Source organism: Accipiter gentilis, chromosome 10 (genome assembly GCF_929443795.1).
Source record: "Accipiter gentilis chromosome 10, bAccGen1.1, whole genome shotgun sequence".
NCBI lineage: Eukaryota > Metazoa > Chordata > Aves > Accipitriformes > Accipitridae > Astur > Astur gentilis.
Window position 1 is genome coordinate 32,954,917 of NC_064889.1, and position 21,568 is coordinate 32,976,484.

A 21,568-nucleotide genomic window follows, 5' to 3' on the forward strand; every position below is an offset into this window, starting at 1 on the left:
AGCTGCTGTCCTGCTCCAGCAGATAAAATGACAGAACAGCTGCAGATCCTTCTTGGGACTCAACACAGTGTATTGGGAAGGGGATGCCCAGGCAGAGCCCTTAGCTCTGCTGAAACACCACCTGCCCTGCACAGCACAACTCAACAGCAAGACCCTTCACCACCTGCCCAGCATGCCTGCCACACCTTTCCTCCCTTGCCTAGCATTTGATGTATCTCAGGACAAAAGCACACAGAAGCTGTCAGAAACATTCACCTGCCTCCTCCAGCACCAAAGAATATGGTAACAGCCTGAACATGGACGGATGAACTTGTCCATGGAGAGGGACCCCTTTAGACGGGGTGGGAGGAATACCAAAAGCCAACTCCCTTGCAGCCTTTTCCCATCCATTCTATTGTCCCCCAGCCTCACCACTCACCTGACTCCTACTCCAAAGATGGAAAAGGAGGGTCTCTGTCTCTCTCTCTCCTGCTTGTCTATGTTGCAGTATGGTGTGACTAGATGGGACGTTATGAGGGTTGGGCTGAGAAAGACAGTAGGCATGCTAAAGTCCAAAGGGCAGGGCTGTGGGGTGGGGGAAAGGAGGAACTTTGCAGCAGGTGAACTTTGAGACCTTTATTGTTGTTATTGCATGTACAGAGACCTCAGCAAGCAAATATTGGAGGACCAGAAACAAATTCAAAAGGGCTGTGCTGTTGTGGTTACCTGGGAGAAAGAAAGGCTGGATCCTGTCCAAGTAGGAAGGGGCAGGAAAAGGAACAGAAACACACACTGTTCTGGGCACAGCATGGCAGAAGGAATCTCTGCAGTCTTACAAGAACAACACTGACCTTAACCCTCTGCCCCATCCTTTGCTAGTCATGCCAGCAGCTGTACTGGGTCCCTCCCTCATGAAGCTAACAGCTATGGGGATGTTAGTTGCTACTCTAAGGACAAGTGGTCTGAATTCCTGTTTTCAATTTTCTTTTTAATAGCTGATGCAAAATACATTCAACCCATTTGATAGAACCATGGCACTCTCCTGCACACAATTTTCCATCTTCTCAAACCACTGCCATCCTGTTCTCACTCCAATTATGGGCCCAGCTGATTTGTGAAAGGCCAAGGACTTCAGCAGCCTGAGGCAGCTGCAAGCGGTCAGGGAAGCATCACTGTGGACTGAAAAAACCTTGCATTTCAGTCAGCATCTGGGAAAACACCAGAAATTGAACTGGAGAACTAGAAAGCCAGGATGAATTATTCCTTATAGCTTGAGAAGACCAGCAGCTTTTGAGGCCACAAATGGAATAAGCTCATGTTTGTGTGGGGCAACCTCAAAAATCTCACAAACACAGACATACGAATTAGCTGCATTTGTACTACCTTTGCCAATTCTGAACTTCATCTAGGGAGACAAGGCTCCAGTGTCTGTGGTTCCTTCTTTTGACTACATTTACATCAGCCAGAGAGTGAAGGACACCTCAGTGGATCATTGACAAGAAACTTTCTAAAGCCATCCCTGCCCTAGCCTCACCCAGTCACCCACCAGCTCGCTCTACTTAGAGCAGAAAGAGCTCCTGCAGTACACCTGGTCCTGAGAAGAGTGTCATTACCTGGCAGTGCTTCCTCCTTTGAATCAAAGGTCTGGAGATTAAAATCATGGTATTAAATTGCATCAAAGCCTTCTTCAGCCTTCTGTAACGCTTCCTAGAGGGATGTGAAAAGAGAATAATTGCCAGTGAGGGAAACTTCAACAAAATTTAGGCAGACTGTGGACTCAATTTGAGGGTATGGGCCAAACAGAACATTAATACAGTCAGCCAGTCTGGATTTGGACTTACTGTGTTAAGCCTGGTCCTCTCTTAGATGTTTTCCCTACATTCTTTACTCTAGCTATGACAATATCAGCCTTAGCACAGACAAGTTACTGTAACTGTTTTGACAGCAGCTGTATTTCCCCTGAAACCTCTGCTTAATATTAGGAACCAGGCTGGGAAGTCCCCATCTCCACCTTATTGGAAAGTAACAGGATGCCCCCCTGCAGAGCAGGCCAGGATCCAACATGAGGAGGGGCCTGGCCAGGCACATCCCCACCTTGCTGTCCTAGGCAAGGACAAAGTGCTGTACCTTGCCTGGCCTTTGACTCCTGACCTTGCCTGGTAACCTCGGAAGTGAGCCTGAATGATTATGACTTTCTCCTGGAGGACACGGAGGTGTCTGCGGCGAAGGAGGCATCGGAAGTTCCTTTGCAGAGTAACAACGGCCCAGCTCTGCCTCTGGTTCCGTCGTCTCTCCAGAAGCTGCCTAGTCTTCTCCTTCAGAAAGACCTGGTCAAAGGGAATAGCTGCTCACCTACAAGGAAAGCAGCCAGCTTCTCTAAGAGTTGATCAATAATAAAAGCTGCTGGTTTATCTCTTTATAGCCTTTAAGGCCCCCTGCTAAGGAAACTGCACTGCCTTAATTGGGGAAGGCAGGAGGTGCAGGTGCAGGTGACAGAGGTGGATGCATTTGTGGAGGACAGGGAATCACGGAGTGACAGAGATTAGTAGGCAGGAAAGGCAGAAGCCCAGATCTCCATCAAGGATTGCTGGGTAGACAAAGGAGTTGGCCACGCTAGTACAACAGCCTGGAGCCAGAGTCTCCCATTTCTTTATCTGAAATGCTAAAAACCCCTCCATCATGCTTGAGACAAGAGGCAAAGCAAAAAGGAGGTGAAAGCATGCATTGTTTTCCCTCTTTGGGCAGGGAGCCGAGCTGCTCTCTGTCTGTTGACAGCCAGCAAATAGGTGGCTGGGCCTGTGCAATTAAGATAGGATTCTCTATAGGCATCACCTTTGTTACTCCAATCTGATAGAGATCTGAGGGGCTCCCCACCACATGAGACAGCACTGCTGCACAGACTTCTCTCTCCTCTAAGCAACTGTGCCTTCGTCCAGCCAGGAGACCATACCTGGAAGATGAGATGTTGATATGACAAAAGCCAGAGCTGTAACTGGAGTCCTCAGAGAAGAACAAATCACAATGTGCTGACAAGTTCATCCAGGATCTGAGTGGCTGGGGAATCCCAAGTACACCACTGTACCTGCCTAGGAAGTTCTGGAATGGAAGACGGACTGGGTATCCCTCCTTTCTAATGTGGATAGCCTCCAGTATCCCAGAATGTCGCAGCTGACAAGTGACATACTCCACATCAAAGATATTTGACAGCTGTGAATATAAGGCAGAAGAAAAATTTAAAACAAGAAATAAAGGAAGAAAATTTAAAGAAGACAGAAGGGAGAGATTTTAGAAAGGGTCTCCTTCTATTGTCCTGTCCTTGGGTTAGATCTTGCCATGGTCTGTGGGTGATGGAACACAAAATCCAACACATCCTTTGGTGTCCAACTGACACTGGTTTCTTATTCTCCAGCATATGATCTGCTCATATGGCCACAGGGAAGTGTGAGAGACAGAGAAAGGGGAAGAAAAGTTTCAAGCTCCCAACTGTAAAATGAGAGCTGCTGGAAAGAAGTGGACTTCAAGGAACTGAGGGACTCCATAAGGAGCTCAGGGTGCTGCCTTACCTTTTTGGGATTAGGGGTGATGCACCGAATGAAGAAGGCATGGCTCCTACAAAACAGAAGGAAGAATTTTTGATCACTCTTTTCTCTGTGCTGACCTGGGAAGACTTTACACTCTTCTGGGTGCAGCAATCAGCCCAGTGCAGGGATGGCACCAAAACAATATCTCTCACCTTCTCAGCTTGGCTGTGAGGTCCTGCAAAGACTGCTGGAATTTGGACACCAGTGTGGAGGCCTGAGGCTTGAGCCCTTTGCCTCTGGCCTCCAGCTCCCTTTGTTGACTATAGGCAGCTTTAGCCTTCTGGAAAATGTGAGACACCACCTGCAAAAACAAAGAAATGACCAAAGCCCCCTGAACTATATGGAAAGAACAATCTCTTCTACCTGAAACTGGGGGGGTCATTCTCCCTTGCCCCTAGCAGTACCAGGAACCCAGCTGCTTCCTCAGGCAGTCTGTGCATTTTATATATAAAATGCACCAATTGCGGACAAAGACCACTTGATCAATTCCCAAGTGTCCTTCAGTAGAACAAAACTCCTCACAGTTTCTCCAGGTTCTCTGATACCTGACCAGGATCTTTCTGCTTCTCACATGAAAGCAATGAGTAGCTTGTTAGGTGTCTGCAATATAGATCTTCATCATGTACCTTGAGGCGGCTCTGAGAGAAGATATCCAGCACCTCTGGACACAGCTGGTCACGGTTTTTACTAAGAAAGTTGTGGACCTGCAGAGGCAAAGTCTGATTTAATGCGCCATTCAAACCACCAACCAGACAAGCAAACATCTCTCTTACACAAACTAACTTGGGGCAGACAGCTGGAGAGGTGGAACAAGGGGAAAGCCCTAGAGAATGAAGCTTGCTCTTCCTGCTGCCACCAGGAGGGGAGGGGACGATGACTTCTGCTTTTAGGAGGGATTGCTCCTTTTCCCCTTCACATTGCCCAGCAGGCTTTGACACCTCACTTTTTTCAGCAGGAACAGCTTTCTGGATTTCCAGGGCTCTAAGACAAGCAATGTAGGCTGTTGTGTAGGTGACGCCATTACCTATTTTGCTTCTGCCCAGAGGCAGCTTAGTTGCTCACCTAATAAGAATCTCCTTATTTCTCAAAAACTGTTGTTCTAGAGGGATGTGCAGTTACAAAGAGAGGGCTTTGTTCTCTGCACTTGCAGCTAGTCCATCAGGACATCCACAGCATGCTGGCCTATTGCTCCAACTGCTGAGTCCCCTGCCAGCTCACCTGATAGGTGACAGGGCCTGCATAGTGCTTCACAGTGAAGACTGGCAAAGGCAACTTGGGCTTGGTGTACCAAGGGCTATTTCCATGATGGTAATGACACTTCTGGAGGAAGGTGTGGTCAGTGGCCTGTAAAGGAGATGGCAAACATGTTTCCTGCTGCTGGAACATATTCAGGAGGTTGAAAAGCTGCTGTTAAACCGAAGGTAAAAACATCTAATACTTGAGCGAACACAGTCCCTGTTCAATCTGTAGAACTGCCTCAACATAATCATCCTGTGAAAGGGATCACATAAGAGGATAAGAGCTTCTCACCTGAGTCAGTGAAGTCTGGTCATCCAGGATGCACAAGATGCCATGGGGTTTTGCAGCAATGAAATCTAGGCATGACTCACTGTACATCTTGGAAATAGGAATCCAAGCTAACCGCTCTTGGTTATATTCCTCCTACATGTTAAAGACCAACCAGTCAAATCCAGCCATGCGAACAGGAACAAATGGAGGGAGTTAACAAAGGCATTTGGTTTATTCATCAGGAAGTTAGTGTTTCACTCTTGTTAGGAACTTGCCTAGGAATATCTGGTTTTGTCTTATGAAACTTCTAAAGCCACTAATGATTTTCCTTATTTAAGAGAGGAAGACTGCTAAGCAGGGTGATAAAGTGAACTGTAAAAGGCAGCAAGGCTGATAAATACACTTTCATCTCCAGGACATCAGTAGTACATAAAATGCTACAATGAATCCACCAAACAGCTTTAAAAGTACTAACTGAGGTCTGGAATCCTTGATCCTGACTAATTCACTTATAAAATCTGTAAAAGGGAGCAAGGCACTAACAAACTCTCCTTCCCTTAGTTTACTACAAAAGTAGTAAAAGATATTAAATAGCCAGTTCTATGGGCTAGGATTCCACAGGTACTGCTTAAGAGGGCCAGGTCTATTCAGCTTCCTGCTTCCCCGCTAAAGGATACTCTCCAGCTGAGACTGCCTCAGCTCATTCCCTATATGCTGCCTTTTACCTGCTGGCACAAGTTCCATTTACCTCTTCTTGGGCAATGACAGTCTGGCTGAAAAAATGCTGGAGATGCTCATTGGCAAAGTTGATGCAGAGCTGCTCTAAGCTGTTCACACCTAGATCCTGCAAAGACAAAAAGGCATCATGATTTCCAACTCAGAGTCTTCCCAGGAGGCTGTGTCTTCTTGTGAATAATGTACAGCACCAGATGGTGCTGATCTGAGCTGCTGGTTCAGGCAGCTTGTTCTGATCAGTAAGTGTGAATGAACCTAAGAAATTCAAATTATCTTATGTCTGGTTTGCAAGTTCTCAGCCTCATTTATTGACTAGGCTGAACAGCATGAGGCAAGATAAGCTGTGAAGGAGCAGAAAGAAGAGGTATACTCTTGGATGCACACCCCTACCTCGACATGATCCATTGTTTTCAGCATTTGTCAGAACACACAGATTTTAACAGGAATCCTAAGTATAAAACTCACAGGCCTTGATGAGTATGTATCGCTCTAAACCACTGCTCTGCCTTTTTTTTACTTACCCCAAGTCTGGGAAGCCCTCAGAAGCTCACTGGGGTTGACATGTGGGTGTATACCTGCCACAAAGGTAGCGATTCCTCACTCAGAACTCTAGATGCTACCCTAACCTCAATTTCAAAAAGTAACACCTTGCAGAGCCTTTGCTTACAAAATTATCTGCATTTCTCCTATCCCTAGCCTGATCCAAATCCTAGTGGATCAGGAAGGATCTCTTCAGAAACTTCAGTGGATTCTGGACTTGTCCCTATTCAGGCTGGGAATAACAGAAAAACATAATATGCTGAAGCATGTGAAAAGAAATAAAGTGTAAAAGATATAGTTAATATATTCCCAGATTTATGCAAGTCTTCAGGAACAAATGGGAACAGTTAGATTAAACTACATTAAAAATGCTTTTCTTACTTCTGTTAGTAATAGCACCAGGAATAATTAAAACGTGATTCATTAAGAATTAGCTCATTCAGCTCACCTCATCAATACAGCAAATTTATACTAGGTATTTTTCTGGGTTTGTTCCATCAAAACATGCTGATGAGTGATCTGGCTCTCCAAGCCGCTGCTGAGCAGCAGAACACAGGCTGCAGGAAAAGGACTCTGAGATGCTTTTTACAGAAATTTGTGTATAAGTGAACATTCTAAGAAACTTCTGGGGGTTTTATCAAACAATTGAACCATGGAGTTTAAATTCCCATGTGTCCTTTCAACACCACACATAATTTGGTTTCTAAACTCCAGTGCACTTGCTGAAAAGACAGTTTTGATTTGTATTTAATACAGCATATGAGCTAATTCAATGGGATGAGTTGGCTGAAAGTGCTGGTTTTGTTCTGATTTAAAGTCAAATAATTTTCCTCTTCCTTAGAATGACAGAACCAAAGCTAGCTATGTGCACCATCTATGCAGCACCATACTGGTCAGTTCATGCAAAGGTATCAAACATGCAAGGCTGACATGGTGGGAGCACCAGAAACCACTCTATTTGAGACAAGGTTGTTAACTGCCTATGGTTGTTAGGTCTCCACTTACACACCAATACTACTTGCAATCCACCCAGTCCTATGTACCTTCAGATTCTACCTGTGCCACACAGTTATGGAAGACTACGGGCTCCTCCAGATAGCAATTCATAACAAGACTCTATAGAAAAAGTGTTAAATCATACCTTGAGGGAGCATTTCTCTACTGCCCTAAAAAAAGTTACCCCCCTGAACACCGACATTTACATTTCATGGTACAATTACTATCTCCTTTCCGGAAAAAAAGAAAAAAAAAAAACGAAAAGAAAACCCACCCATCAGATACCCTCCCATTTCTGGCAGTGACTGAGGACAATCAGCACATGCACTTGCAGCCCAGACAATATCAAAGAATAGGAAAAGCAACCTCAAAACCATGTATGTCCACAATGCCCACAGCACAGTCTGATTCCCAGGGAGCCAACCACTCATTGACTCTCAGCAGCAGCCAGTCAAAGAGCAGGTAATACAGAGTCTTGGCAATGGAGTCCCTGAGTAAGGGAGTAAAACCAGTTACTGCAAAGGCAACATCCTTCCGTGTATCTCACCAACCCAGACAACAACAGCAGAAGTCACCTGGCCTCGATGGCTCCTTCTACAGACAGAGGGGTGATGATCCGATCATAAGATGTCACCTGGATACATAAAGAGCCAGAATTTACTGTTATTATCTCCTAAATATCCTTTTTTTTTTTAAGTCCACAGGCAAGTCAGCCTGGTTAATAAATGGATTTTTTTCTATTTGGCCTGATAATTTACCCAGGTATCAAAGGAAAGATTAAAACCAGAATTTTTCTGCCACATTTCAGGGTGGGAGTCAGCTGGCCAAAGTGTTAAGCCTGAAGCCACCTCGTCAGAAAAGAGCCCTCCTAGATGTGAATTCTGCCATCTTTACAGAGCTGCCTTAAGGGGTTCAGCCCATCCTCATTACTGATCTAGCACAGCAACCATTATACTCCTGCTGTTACATCCCAGACTTTGGACCTTCTCAGGTGGTGGCCCTTCTGCTGACAGAGCAGTGGGCTAGGTTATTCCACGCTTCAGGATGAATGAGAAATAGCCAAAAAGATACTCACAGTGACACGGTGAGTGACAGCACTTTGCAGAAAATCTGCTGACACACGCAACAAATTGGCCACAATCTGAATCTCAGTGTCAGTGGCAATGGCTGCATGTTCACAGGATTCTTCCTAAATAGTGGAGAAGAACAACAGATTCAACTATGGATGGGTTACTAGGTTCCACTAGTATTAATGTTCTCAATAGCAACTCAGCTGCACAGAGCTGGTCACAGCCTGGGCAAAACACCAGCAGCTAGGTTCATTTTGGGTCCTCAAAGAGCACCCAAGCTCTAATTACGTTTGGTTGCCTCCCATCTTCTGTCCTTGCCTAGGTCAGTCTAGAGCCTAATATCAAAAGAACAGAATAGTCTTCAAAGGATATAAACTTCAGTCAAGAATAATGTCCCTGGTCCCATCACATGGGATAACAGCAATGTTCAGCACAAATAGCCCATTCCCAAGCTGCCAAAGATTACTGTACCTCATAGGAGGTAAAGCAGATATTCCCTAGTTGCAGAATGGCAGCCAGGACAGCCCAGGTGGAGGTCAGCTGATCTTCCGAGAGGCTGATTCTCTCCAGAGCTTGCACCAAGACCAGAAAGTCCTGACTGTCCTCCTTCCCCAGGATGTCACAGGCTCTGCCCTGAGAGAATAGGGACAGATAATCGTGGTCAGCCCATTTTGCCCCAGGTTGGAGCTGAGCTACCAGCAGCAATCTTCAGAGAAGTAGTTCAATGTTTTAAGGACTGGAGGAATCTGAACAAAAAAGACCAAAGACACCACTAGTGGGAGCTCAGCATTCATGACAGACCAGTCTCTTTTCTCTCTGGAGTTTCTGAGAGCAAGATCTCTCTTGCCCACACATGCTAAGTTTTTACTATGGCTCCAATATAGGCACTCTAGCTACCCCTGGCCCGCTGCTGGAGTGCAGCTTGAGAAAAGAAGGGAAGCCAGAATCTACTCCCAAATAAGTAATGTCAGAGTTGCTACCCCAAATGGGACCCAGAACCCAATGTATCAGAGCAAATGGGTTTCTGTGCACCTAGAGAGCCATCCTGGGTTATAGTCTCACTCATGTCTGCCACAGAGCTTAGCTATAATATGGGCATATCACTTTTCCTCTTCTTGTGCTTTTCTGACCCTAAAGTTCACAGAAATCCTGGGCCAAGGCGATCCGTAGAACCTGCTTGCATAAAAAGACATTCTTTGACAAAAGCTTCCAGCTGATTGCCAGACAGATTCAGATGAGGACAAGAATGAGGCCGAGGCAGCCCTTGGGCTGCTTCTTGCCAAGACCAAGATCCAAGAGAGATTTTGCCAGTTTCTGCTAACTTCTTTATGCATAATCGGATCTTTTCCCCTTTTCTTCTCTGCAGCAAGATGAGACACTCCTGTTAGATACCACCTTGAAGAGTTTAGTTTACAATACAGAACCTTTGCCAACTAGGAACACCATCCCTTTAAGGGATGGGCCCTTAATTGCCCTCCATCCCTGAGTCATTAATGGTACTTGTCCATTCCTTGCCTGAAGGAAAGATGATAGCAATCATTCGTCAAGGATTCCTCACATGACCACAGCTGCTGTAAAGAGTTTGCTCACCTAGCAAAGCTGACACACACAGCTTGAAATGGGAAAGATACTTGCTATTGCTGTGAACTCCTTGAGTATGGAAAACATTCTTAAACAAAAGAAACTGTGCTCCAAGGTGATGGCTTGCCATAAGTCTGGCAAACAATTTTCCAATTTAAAGAGATTGTAATTAGCAGTACATTTCAGTGGTTTAAAATTTCCACCCATTCAGTCAATGAAGCAAGTGTTTTGCTGAAGGTAGAAAGAAATATCCCCTGATCTCTTCAGTCTCACAATAAATTGCAAATGCAAGGAAAGACAACGAGAAAAGGATTTCTTCACCACAAGGTGGAGCCACAGACCTACACGATGACTACTTTTTAAAAAAGGCTTTCTTTGGGAGCAGAAGGGGCCTGAAAGGTGAGAAGATCACGTAAGAGACAAAGGTAGTCCTTCTTAGGTCAGGTGTGAGAAGGAGCAGAGCAGACTTTAACATAGTCCTTTGAGGGACACATCAGGAGGGAATCAAAGTTATCAGGTGCCTCAATAACCAAACAGAAGTGATGTCTTGGCCATTTCATTCTATCAGCTGCTGCAGAACATCCTCACCTCACTCACCTGATTCAGGTAAAAGTAAGACTCTGCCTCTTGCAAGTACAACTTCTCTTTCTGCTCCACCGGCAGCCCAGCCAGTAGCTCGTAAAACACATGGTAGTTCCTCTCACCACGGGCCTGACAGGGAACAAAGTTCCTAGAGTTGACTCATACCCAGTTCCAAAACCCTACAGAATACATGCTGCCATGAACCAAACACTCAAAGAGCAGGACACTGAAACTTTGAGGTCAGCAAGAAGAGACCAGAAGCCACCCAAGAACTATTTCATTTGAAAAGTTTCCAGGGTTTCTCACTGACACCTTAAGAGCATTCCATTTGAGAGCAGTCCCTTTCACACAGCTCCAATATCTGACCTCTTCCACTCTCCAGACATTAACAAAAATTAGTTGAGGAGAGATTTAACTTCCAGTAATCCCTAAGAAGTGGCTTAATTCAACCTGTTTGAGACAGGGTGACCTCCTATTTTACTCAAATAAAATAAGTGATTACCTTGTGCTACACAGAAGGGACATATTTCTAGCTAACAGAATAAATGGGAGGCAATTCTCATACTTATCCCAATCCCTGTTATTTAGCAGTAAATTTAAGATTAAATATGATTAATATAAAATATTAAGGGAGAGAGGGACTCCTCTAGGAGAGAGGGCCTCATTTGTCCTCACCTGAAATACCACACGAGACTTCTCCAGGAGGTACTGGGAGATGGATGTTCCCACCACGATGCCACTGAGCATGAGACAACAACAGATCGTGTCAGAAGGTAGTGACATGTTTTCTGTAGATCCATTTCACTGAGGGTTTAGCAGAGGGAGTTGTTGCTGAGAAACAAGGATATGACCTGACCAACTTGGTCTGAATTTTGAAGCTTTCAAGCACAGGTGTTTTGTATCAGACTGTTACAGAGAAAGCAGCTATGAAACATACAGATTCAAGTCTGTGTTCTGAACAGCCTCCAGAGTACAAAGGAGCTTGGACTGGAGTGATCCTCACAGGGTATGTCCTGAAAATAATCCAGGTAACATGCCACAGCCCTTCCCTTCAGCCATATCTGATAGCTGTTGCATTACCACTCCCCCTTCTGACCTTGGCCACCCATTTCATATGTCAGGCTGATAGCCTTTGGGGACAGGGACCACCTATTTGTTTTGTAATTTAATTGCATTTTGCACAGAGTGATCCTGGACGAAACCCGGGATGTCCAAGTACTACAGCAATAGTGGGCCATGCAGCCAGCAGCCTGGAGTTAAGCTGCATGCAAGGATCTATAGGCCTTTAAGCCTATCATGTGCCTCATATAGATTAGGCAGATGTGTAAAGAAGGGCTGAATTAGTGGGCATGTGAATATATATAACTGATTTGAGAAGAGTCAATATGGCTTCTGTAAAAGGACGTCCTTCCTCACAAAACTCCTGGAGTCGTTTGAGGGGGATGACAAATTTGCAGATAAGAATGATCTGAGGGATATAGACTACATGAATTTCCAAAAGGTTTTGACAAAGTTGTGTGACTTTCAGGGAAACCAAGCAACTGCAGTGTAAGAGGGAACGTCCTGACATGGGTAGGAGTAAATAGCTAATCCTCTTAACAGTGGGAGGCAACCACTAGAGTTCCACAAAGTGTCTGTGCTCTGACCTGTGAGAGTAATTCAAGGTTTGATAAGTGACCTAAAAGAGGAGCTGAACAGCAATGTGACAAAGCTTCCTGATTGTATGAAATTATTCAAGGCAGTGAGGATGAAGGCCAACTGTGAATAAATGCAGATAGACCTTACAATACTGAGTAAGCAAGCAAGAAAATGGCACATGAAATTCACTGTTGATAAATGTAAAGTGATGCATACAGGCCGAAGTAATCCCAGCTTCACATATAAACTGACAGGCTCCAAGTTAACCATTGGTGCTTAGGACTGAGACCTTGGGGTTATGATAAACAGTTCCATGAAAATATAAGCTCGGTGCTTGGCAACAGTCAAAAAAAAAAAAAAAACCAACCCAGAAGTTAGAAAGGAGGCAGGTTCAAAACAAAAAAGGGTGTTTTTCACTGGTTAGACCTATAGAACACTTGCCAAAGACTGTTGCAGAGGCATGAGGTTTATATGACACCAAGAGGAAACTGGAAAACCACAAGAGTCTCAGAAAAACTCCTGAGCTGCTGCAAATGGTTAAGAGCTGACAGAGTGTTAGAGAAAAGCATCATATGTATTTGGCCTTTCTTACTGTTGCCTCAGTGAATGCTTGTGGCCAGTGTTGGAGACAACATTGTATTAGATGGCTCGTTGTTATAAACTAGTTCAGCCATTCTTATGTTCTTAATTTATCACCCATCTTGACAGGTGAAGATCTATTCTTTTGTGGAGGAACCTAAAAGCAAAATAGGGGTGTAAACTCATCCTCTTCCTATCCTGATGGTAACAAGAGTGTAAGGGAGGGAGACCTATTGCATGAGCTCTAAGCGCTGCTAGACCTTTTCTCACCCAAGCACCCCTTGACAGCTGGGAAGGACAGCATCCCAAGATGTTCCTTTAACTCACCATCGCAGATAGACATTCAGAAGCTTTCCAAAGCGGCTTGAGTTGTCATTGAGAATGGTTCTGGCATTCCCAAAACTCTCCAGGATGGGTAGGACATTGCAGGGCTTGAAGAAAAGAGAGAGAGAACACTTCAGTAGCAATCATGGGGTTTTAAACACAAAGGGACTTAAGTAACTGTTAGTTTGAAAATCCAAGAAAAATGGGACTTCACTGAAAGAATTCTTGCCTGGCTAAAGAGTCTTTTTTAAAATTTATTTTGGTATCATTACCTCTAGCCATTGGTGAGTTGCTCTATGAGCTTTTTACCTTTACTGCTATGACCTTTCACTTTACTTCTGCTCTGTGTTTGTTCAGATTCACCTCCCAGACACTGCTATAAGGTCTCTAAGGCAGGTATCACCTCTCTGTTCAAACAGATACAGCACATTATACAGCATCAGGGTTCCCAGATACTAAAATACAGAAGAACAAATACCTCAGCTGCCCTCGAGTCTTTAGAGAAGCTTCATCTTGAACCACAAGCCATGCAAATTCCAGCTCAGTTAAACAGGAACAAAGAAATAACATAAACAGTATGGCCTCGTTACCCTGCCTTTGGCTTCTGCTCCTTGCCTAACCATCACAGCATAAAGCCACTTTCAGTTGCCTCTTACCTGTCTGACCCTGTGGCTGTCTGATCGCTGGTACAGCATGGTCAGGTATTGCACAATTGCTTTGGCAGCTTCTGTTTTACCTGATCCACTGTGTCCACTGGAGGAACAAGAGGAACAAGGAAGCTGGCATGAAAACAGAATTACCCGATTTAGACGTATCAGAGGACCTGTTACAGTAAATCAGTGGAGTTGTACTGATTTACAACAAATGAAGATCTATCACATATTGTTTGAAACACTGACACGATTTGACAAAATAGGCCCAAATAAGATTCCACTGTGGAAAGCCAAATGCCTTCTCTTCCACTTCTCCAAACGGATGTGAAGCTAAATTCAACTGTATTTGCAGAGTGAAATAAAAGTCCATCTTACTCATGTTCCCTACTGACAGCCTTCACACAAGAGCCAGAATGATAAACTTACGGACAGTGAAATACAAAGATGAAAATCTTGCATAAAGAAATCAACAAGCCTTTGAAAAAGTACCCTTATTTCCTACCTGATGATGACACACTGCTCTTGCTCTGATGACTGGGATAGCACGTAGGCCATTTCTGCTATGGCAAAGATGTGTCTAGACGTACAGAAAGAAAAACTCAGTTAACTGACCTCACATTTCTACCTCACAAATACAGCACCAAAAGGTTACTCATCAGTGATCTACATTAGAGATGGGCCAGTATCTGATCGGAGAAATGTGAGGAACCAGGGAAATCAGAGCTTTGTTCTTTGCTGACATCAGGCTAATACCACTCTTACAAGCTACTGCAAAGTTCAGGTTCCTCCAGGACCTCTTCAACCTAACCTGAGTAATGCTCTGTCCCATAGCGTTTAATATAAGGGACACCTGCAGTATAATCTGCACTAGAAGAACCTGCCTACATTGCTAGTTCTGGTGGGGCTGTACCAGTGTTAGCAGTTACTTCCAGAACTCCTAAGGTGCAGTCCCAGCAGGCACTGAATTCAGGACCTTCAAGTAATACTTGAAGAAACTTGACCTAAAGAGTTTAGCTCCATAAGTCCAAGCAACTACAACTTTGCCAAATGGATTGTTCACTTCCTGTGGCATTCATCCTGCTCTATCAGACAACTGGAGGAAAATAAACTACTTTCTGGAGCACAAACAGAACAGAGTTTAGGGAGTTATTTGAGAAAGAGAAACATACGGGGCATTTTTTGAGAGAGTCCCTTGGTGGTACTGGATAGCCACATCTTCAGAGTAGATACTGAGGTCTTTGAAAGGATTCACAGAAACCAAAATTTGCCCAATGTAAGTCTAGGACAAAAATAAGAAAGGGAAAAAACCATCTGGTGCCTTCTTAGAATTTTCTGAATAAGAAATGCAACTGAACACATATATTAATACAAAGATTTAAATTACCTTTAAAGGAATATTGTCTATTCTGACTATACTGCCAGCTTATTCAGGGCATAGCACAATTTTTCAGTGGTCATTTTCAAAGCTCTGTCATTAATATTTTGGGATAAGTGGGCACTCATTGGTCCGTGGTCATCTTCACTGGTCACTGTCTATTGTCTAAGCTTCACATGAAATTACAGGCACAGGTTTGAACACCTGAGCCAGTAAATGAAAAAGAGAACAATTAGCCATCCAGAACTCTCTCTGGACTGCAACACTGTGAAATGTTGCAGAAACTCTGAAGTTTCTTCTCAAGATCCACAATTTTTAACCAGAACTACATTGCTAAGACAGGAGAGTTCCACTAGGAGCAGCTGAGGCTAAAACTGAACCTAGGTATGCTTATGGGTTGGCAACAAATACCAAAATTAAAGAGAAACTCTGAGACTTTCAGATTTTACCACAAATATTTCATGCTACCCGTTTTCTGAGCAGAAGCAGTGTGAGTATCCTTCTTATCACCGTTCCTAGTAATGAGTGAGATCTGGAACTACTTAGTGCATTATTAAATCTTGATAGAATGATAGAAATCATTTTCTCTTAAAGCTCATTGTTCAGAATGAATAAGCACTGAAGAAAAAAAGAAATAAAACAAAACACCACTACCCATACATAAATAAGATTGCGATGGAACCTCTTCTTCAGACACAGCAGAACTGAGCTCTCACAGACTTCCCTACAAACAGAGGAAAGGACTTGTCAGCCACACACTTCACTTGCATGTGTTAATATTAACCTTTCTGCCCTCCCAAGGATTTTGTAGGAGTCTGGGATCTGAAACTATTCACTGCCTTCACATGGTTCCAATGTGTCCAGGATTAAACACAGCAGAGAATAGAGCAGCCAAAGCTCAGAACATCCAGCCTGTCCATCTCCATGTGATCACAGCTCCTTGCACATAGCCTTTACAGCTGTTTATCTCAACAGGATGGCAAGGGTAGAGGGTACACGACATGTGTGAGAAGCAGTGTTAGGTGTTTCTCTTTCAACAACAGCAGTGAACCCATGATTTAAAAGCTGTTAAAGATGTAGGGCCTGAGTCTGCCATAGCTGAAGGCAAGGGGAGTCACTAAAGCCACAGATGCCAGTGTCAGTAGGCAAACAACATAGAAATGTGACTCTCATTCTGCAAGTCTTCCTGACTTACCACCCACTTCATGCAACAAGAATGATATGTCAAATTCCCAATTCTGTCCCTCTGCAACACCACAAAAGTCACATCAGCCTCTAAATCTCACTTCCCCTACCTATAAAGTATATTTGGGTTTTTTTAGAACCCATTTCAGGACTGGGAACCATTTAACAGGAGATGAAGAGTTGTCTGGATGCATCCATAAGAAAGTCTGCTAACTAGGATGAGCTGCTCTCTCTGCTGTGTGACTGCAGAGATTCAGTCTGCACTCTCTGTGCAGCAGAGCTTGCAGATGCACTACACACAACAGCCAGGAGTTCCCTCTGCAGCTGTGCTCCTCCCCACATGATTCAGTGTAGGTCCATAACTTAAATAGTGCAATTCACTCTTTTACTTAGCTTTACTATGGAGCATCAACTACTCAGCACATTAATTCTATTTTCTCACATGGTAGCCAAGGATCTATAATGTGCTTTCTGTTCTTGAACCAACAGTAGCTTTGAAGGATAACAAGCAAGCCCCTGTGACCTTGAATTAGCTGCAGAATACCATGACAAGACATACTCCAGTCTGGTTAGATCTTCAATCTCCTCAACTTCTAGACAGGGGTCTTCACACATGTGCACCTGAAATGCATAGACAGATTACTGAAAATCAGGAGAAGTTCAGCTTCATTCCAATACTGGAGGCAACACCCGTACCTGTTTCTGCATGAATTCCATCTCTAGCATATTGTCAGTGATGTCTTCGGCCTCCCACTGATCCTTGCAGACTGTCATTGCATGGCTGTTGGTCAGATGTGGGTCCTTGTAGATGGCCCATTTGCTTAGGTTCTCAACAGTTAGTCGTGGCAGCAGCAATTCAGAGTTCAGCCATGCTGCAGGATCGCATCCCTGAGCCTGCTGCTGAGACCAGTGAACACAAGGCGTGACTATGGACCCTGCAGTCTGGAGGACACCTGAACCATCTTTGACATCTACCTCACAGGAATAATCTGATATACATATTGGATCCTTTTCTGGATGTGGAAGAAAGCCCTGTTTACTGTTTCTCTGAGGGCTTTGATCCATTAAATGTCTGGGAAGGTCACATTTGAATCTGCAGCCTTGTTGCACTGGCATCATAGATTTTCTGTCTGATAGAGATCCCAGTTTCTCTAGGGAATAACCTTTCTCAGAGCCCCTGGATAAGGAGCTCTTTGTCTTAACCATGCTGTGGACTCTGGGGAATACTATAGCAAACTTGGCATCAGTAGCATTGTTCTTCTCCTCATCCAAGCTAATTAAGTATGGAAAGGAATTGGTTCTGCGAAGAGGGGAATCAGCAGAAGGCAAATCAATATGTCCCACTTCCTCTGCCATTCTAGGACCACCTTCCCCCTCCACTAATGGAGGAGAAGATTCTTTGTCACTCGACTCAGCCCTCCCCAGCTGTCCGGTGGCACCAGGGAAGGCTTTGCCAGACCGACCAACCCACCCAGCAGTGCTTACAATCCGGATTGCCACTCTACTTCTGAATCCAAAAGGTTTGCTGCTCCTTTTCCTCTTCCCAAATTTCTTCAAGAGCCATCTTGAAATACCAATTGCACGTGCCACGCTCAGAAGACGAGCTTTCAGCGTTGCTTTCTTGGCAGGTTTTTGACCAAGCCAGCTGGTGACTTTTCTAAAAGCAGAATGGTTGTGCAAGTACTTGGATCCTTTCCCAGCATGCACATTTTCTTTTTCAGAAGGTGCCTCTGCAACCACTTCTTCTGCTTTCTCTTTTTTTGCATCCAAAGTCTGGCCTGAACTCAGTTTAACTTTTCCAGTAACTTTTCCAACTTTCTTCTTCTTGCCAAGGAACTGCTTATCAGATTTTTTTGTAATAGTGGAGCAGCTTGAAATATTTGAAAGATTTAATCTTTTCTCTCCAAAACTCTGAGCTATGTTGGGTTCTTTCTGTGTACTGAGGGTTTCTAGAGTCATGGGTTTTAAACAGATGTTTTCAACATTTTTCGGGTCAGAGTTGGTTTCCAAAGCCATCTGGAGAGGATTTGGTTTACAGCTCTTTAACAGTTTGGTCTCAGCATTTTTATGTTTGTTTTTCAGATTGAGAAGGATTTGGGATTGAGAAGAATATTTCTTTTTAAGCATCATCACTGCTAACTCCTGCTTGCTGGAGTCTGAAGAACTTTGCCTCTGTCTATGTCCTACCACTTTACCTTGTTCTGCAATCTCACACCTCCCATGTTTCTCCTTCAATGTTTTCTGCTGCTTGGAGAGCAAAGGGCTATCTCCCAGTGCGCTGCCTTCTTCATTCACCTTCTCTTCCCATTCAGTTCCTTGAAGTACTTTGCTGAGGTGAATGTGGAGTTTTGCTTTAGCAGCACTAGGCAGTGGTTGATTTGTTGCATTTTCTTTTCTTTTGTCAAAGCTCTCTTCAGTGCTGCTCTCCCTATTGCTGTTAGAATTATCATATGTGTCTTCTGACATATCTTGAGCTTTGCCATTTTCTAATATATTTTCCTTGCCTACTTCATTATTGGTATTTTCTCTGTTCTTAAGACTTTTAAGTTGGAATCCTGAAATGCTTACATCACCTTCCTCACTGCTCTCAGCTAGAATAGATTTTGGTTGTCTTGGCATGTCATCTTGCTTCTTTATTTTCTCCTCTGCCTCCAATCCTGCAAAGTCAGTGCCTTCATCCTCAGAATCATGCCTTCCATCTGTGGTCACCTGCTCCCTTTCAGTTTCACTGGGTGCTTCATTGCTTTTATCAAGCAGTTCCTTGTAGCCTTTTCCTTCAGCCACAGGAGGATCTTCAAGCATGGCTTCTTTCTCACCGATGCCATCTTCCTCTGAAGAGCTACTCTTCTCTTCACTGCTTGCAGTGCTGACCACTACAGTCTTTTTTGTACCTTTTTTAGGGGTCCAATGGCCTTCATTGCTGGAGTCAGAGCAGGAGTTATCTGAGGATTCCAGGATATTTTCTTCTGCACTTTCAGTGACAATAATCCTGGTATGTTTTCCAACTTGCTTTTTCCCAGCTCTGTCACCTTTTACCTGTGCCATATTGCCTTGGGATTGAAAACCTGACTTCTGCTCAGAAGCTTCCTTAAAGCTGTGATTCTCATTGTGCTTTTCCCTAGGCCTGGCACCATGTGCCTTCTGCCACAAGTCATGTTTCTGAACAGATCCTTCAGCACTTTGCACTGCAATTGACTTTATAGAGTCTGACTTGGTGACTTTTTCACTAACAGCAAGACGCTTTCCACACTTCTTTTTACAGCTGTATTTCTTGCTGTTTGTGGTGGCTTTTTCCTCCTTATCACTACTGTCCTCACTTTCTAGTCCTGATATAATTTCCTGTTGCTTGCAGGCCTTTTCTTTTTTCCCCTCCAACTTGGACACTAGCTGTTCTCCATATTTTCTCCCCAAAGCAGACTCTCTTTTATCATTTCTCTTGTAGGCTCTTCTTTTCCGGAATAACTTTTTGTGGCCATTTTCTTTGCCTCCCTGAAGCCTCACCAGCCTCTGGCTTTTTAAGGGGTCTTTTTTAATGATGTCATCTTGTTCAGGCAATGACTCTTTGCCCTTCAGCTGGCCTTTACTCTTACCTTCCCACCGTCTCCCACAATGGATCTTAGAATTTCCTGGGGAGCTTGCCTTTTTCTCACAATTCAACATTTCTCTTTTCCAAACTTTTTCTGCTGAGTCTTGGATTGGGAAGGAGGCATTTCTCCGGTGTTCAGGAGTATGTGTGGGCTTATCTGAATTCACCTATGAAAGGAAATATTGTGCATTTTGCTGTGAAATAGGCTACAAAGAGAGGCCAGATCTTCCTAAGCAGTAGTTTACCTAAATTCTATAGAGCCAAACAAATGTTTGCAGAACCATACCTGTGCAGCTGAGGAGTGCCAAACTGACTGTCCTGTTCCACATTAATCTCTGTTTTGTCATGAATCACCCTTATTTTCTTCTTTTATTAGGAATCTTGCCAGAGGCCAGTCATGTACAGACAACGGAACAAATGTCCATGATTTTCCACAGTTGACAAAGGTTTGGCCACACTGTAGTTTAACAAAGAATGATTATTTTATTTCAGTTTTTGCTTCTCCAATAACCTTCTTTGTGCTGAAGAAAAGAGGAACACATCTAATGACCTATGTCAAATGAATTAACAGTAAATAGTTAACTCAGTTTCCTAGGTATCCAGAATCACATTTTGACCTCTATGAACAACACTGGCTTGCAGGTTGAAAACACATGATACTGAGTAGATGCTGTATGGCTGAGTAGAACTGAAAAGAACACAACTAATTGTTAACCAAAAAAAAAAAAAAAAGAAAAAATTAACTCAGACAAGCCACATTGATACTGCAGTACTAGAATCTGTACAAGCTGAGCTGATATGTAATTAGTAGAAAGAATGCAAAAACATAAAGCCCCATTTTTTGTGCTTAGTTATTATTCTTCCTTCTTTTATTTAAGCACTTGTCTCTTAACAAACAAATAAGTACAAATAAATTTCAATACATATCATAATTACAGTTAAATAGTATCTGATTTTCCAGGGGCTAACCTTTTAAATTTTCTGCAGTGCAAGAGAAGAACATTAAGGAACAGATCATACTCAATTTAGCCCAAATAGCAAAATGTATGAGGAAACCAACTCTCATAGCAAATAATGTCTGTCCTGAACAGCTCTCCTGAAATCTTGCTGGAGAGAAGGCTAAATAAATAAGGGAATTAATGAGGAATGGGAAAAAGAGAGAATAAATAAAGTGGTAGAAAAAGAAATATAATAAAGTGGACAACAACAATAACAATCCAATCTTGTAAACTGATAATCTCTGCAGGAAAAGGCAGTTGAAACTAGGTTAACGTTGTAGCATAAGTCTACATTTCAGAATTGCTTCTGAAGACATAAAATACTGACAGAAAATGGCTTCTTTTTTTTTTTTTATTTTAGGATAGCGTATGTTAGTTGCCCACAGCAAAAGGATTTTGAAATCATTATAACTGATTCTACATCAGGATTTTTGTTGATAAATAACTGTACTGCAAAAACACACTGCATAAGTCCTGGCAAGTGTTTGTATGCCAAAGAAAACTCCTAATGCAGACCTGGTGCATGTCTGTGAAATTGCCTCACTCCATCTTTTCTTTTAGTATGATGGGGCTGGTTTTGAATGGTGTGTTCCATGAACAAGTGTTCAATGCCTTCCAGGATCTGGCTAAACTGAGCAAGAAGTCAAAAGCAAATAC

General features: G+C 43.5%; 1 protein-coding gene across 1 annotated transcript in view; it reads right to left on the reverse strand.

Annotated features, from left to right (window-relative positions):
• MYO15B (myosin XVB) overlaps positions 1 to 16,896 on the reverse strand; it is a 43,679-nt gene extending 26,783 nt beyond the window's left edge. Inside the window, exons 1-22 of the mRNA XM_049812987.1 lie at positions 16,851 to 16,896; positions 15,803 to 15,866; positions 14,937 to 15,046; positions 14,270 to 14,344; positions 13,771 to 13,867; positions 13,118 to 13,221; positions 11,249 to 11,312; positions 10,589 to 10,702; positions 8,882 to 9,043; positions 8,416 to 8,529; positions 7,916 to 7,974; positions 7,707 to 7,830; positions 5,818 to 5,913; positions 5,091 to 5,222; positions 4,779 to 4,904; positions 4,187 to 4,264; positions 3,713 to 3,861; positions 3,543 to 3,588; positions 3,062 to 3,186; positions 2,812 to 2,929; positions 2,107 to 2,306; positions 1,593 to 1,686 (exon numbers count right to left, since the gene is read on the reverse strand). Coding sequence (XP_049668944.1) covers positions 1,593 to 1,686; positions 2,107 to 2,306; positions 2,812 to 2,929; positions 3,062 to 3,186; positions 3,543 to 3,588; positions 3,713 to 3,861; positions 4,187 to 4,264; positions 4,779 to 4,904; positions 5,091 to 5,222; positions 5,818 to 5,913; positions 7,707 to 7,830; positions 7,916 to 7,974; positions 8,416 to 8,529; positions 8,882 to 9,043; positions 10,589 to 10,702; positions 11,249 to 11,312; positions 13,118 to 13,221; positions 13,771 to 13,867; positions 14,270 to 14,322 — 2,055 coding nt within the window. The 5' untranslated portion in view covers positions 14,323 to 14,344; positions 14,937 to 15,046; positions 15,803 to 15,866; positions 16,851 to 16,896. The remainder of the gene's footprint in view (positions 1 to 1,592; positions 1,687 to 2,106; positions 2,307 to 2,811; positions 2,930 to 3,061; positions 3,187 to 3,542; positions 3,589 to 3,712; positions 3,862 to 4,186; positions 4,265 to 4,778; positions 4,905 to 5,090; positions 5,223 to 5,817; positions 5,914 to 7,706; positions 7,831 to 7,915; positions 7,975 to 8,415; positions 8,530 to 8,881; positions 9,044 to 10,588; positions 10,703 to 11,248; positions 11,313 to 13,117; positions 13,222 to 13,770; positions 13,868 to 14,269; positions 14,345 to 14,936; positions 15,047 to 15,802; positions 15,867 to 16,850) is intronic.
• Positions 16,897 to 21,568: the final 4,672 nt, after the last annotated feature.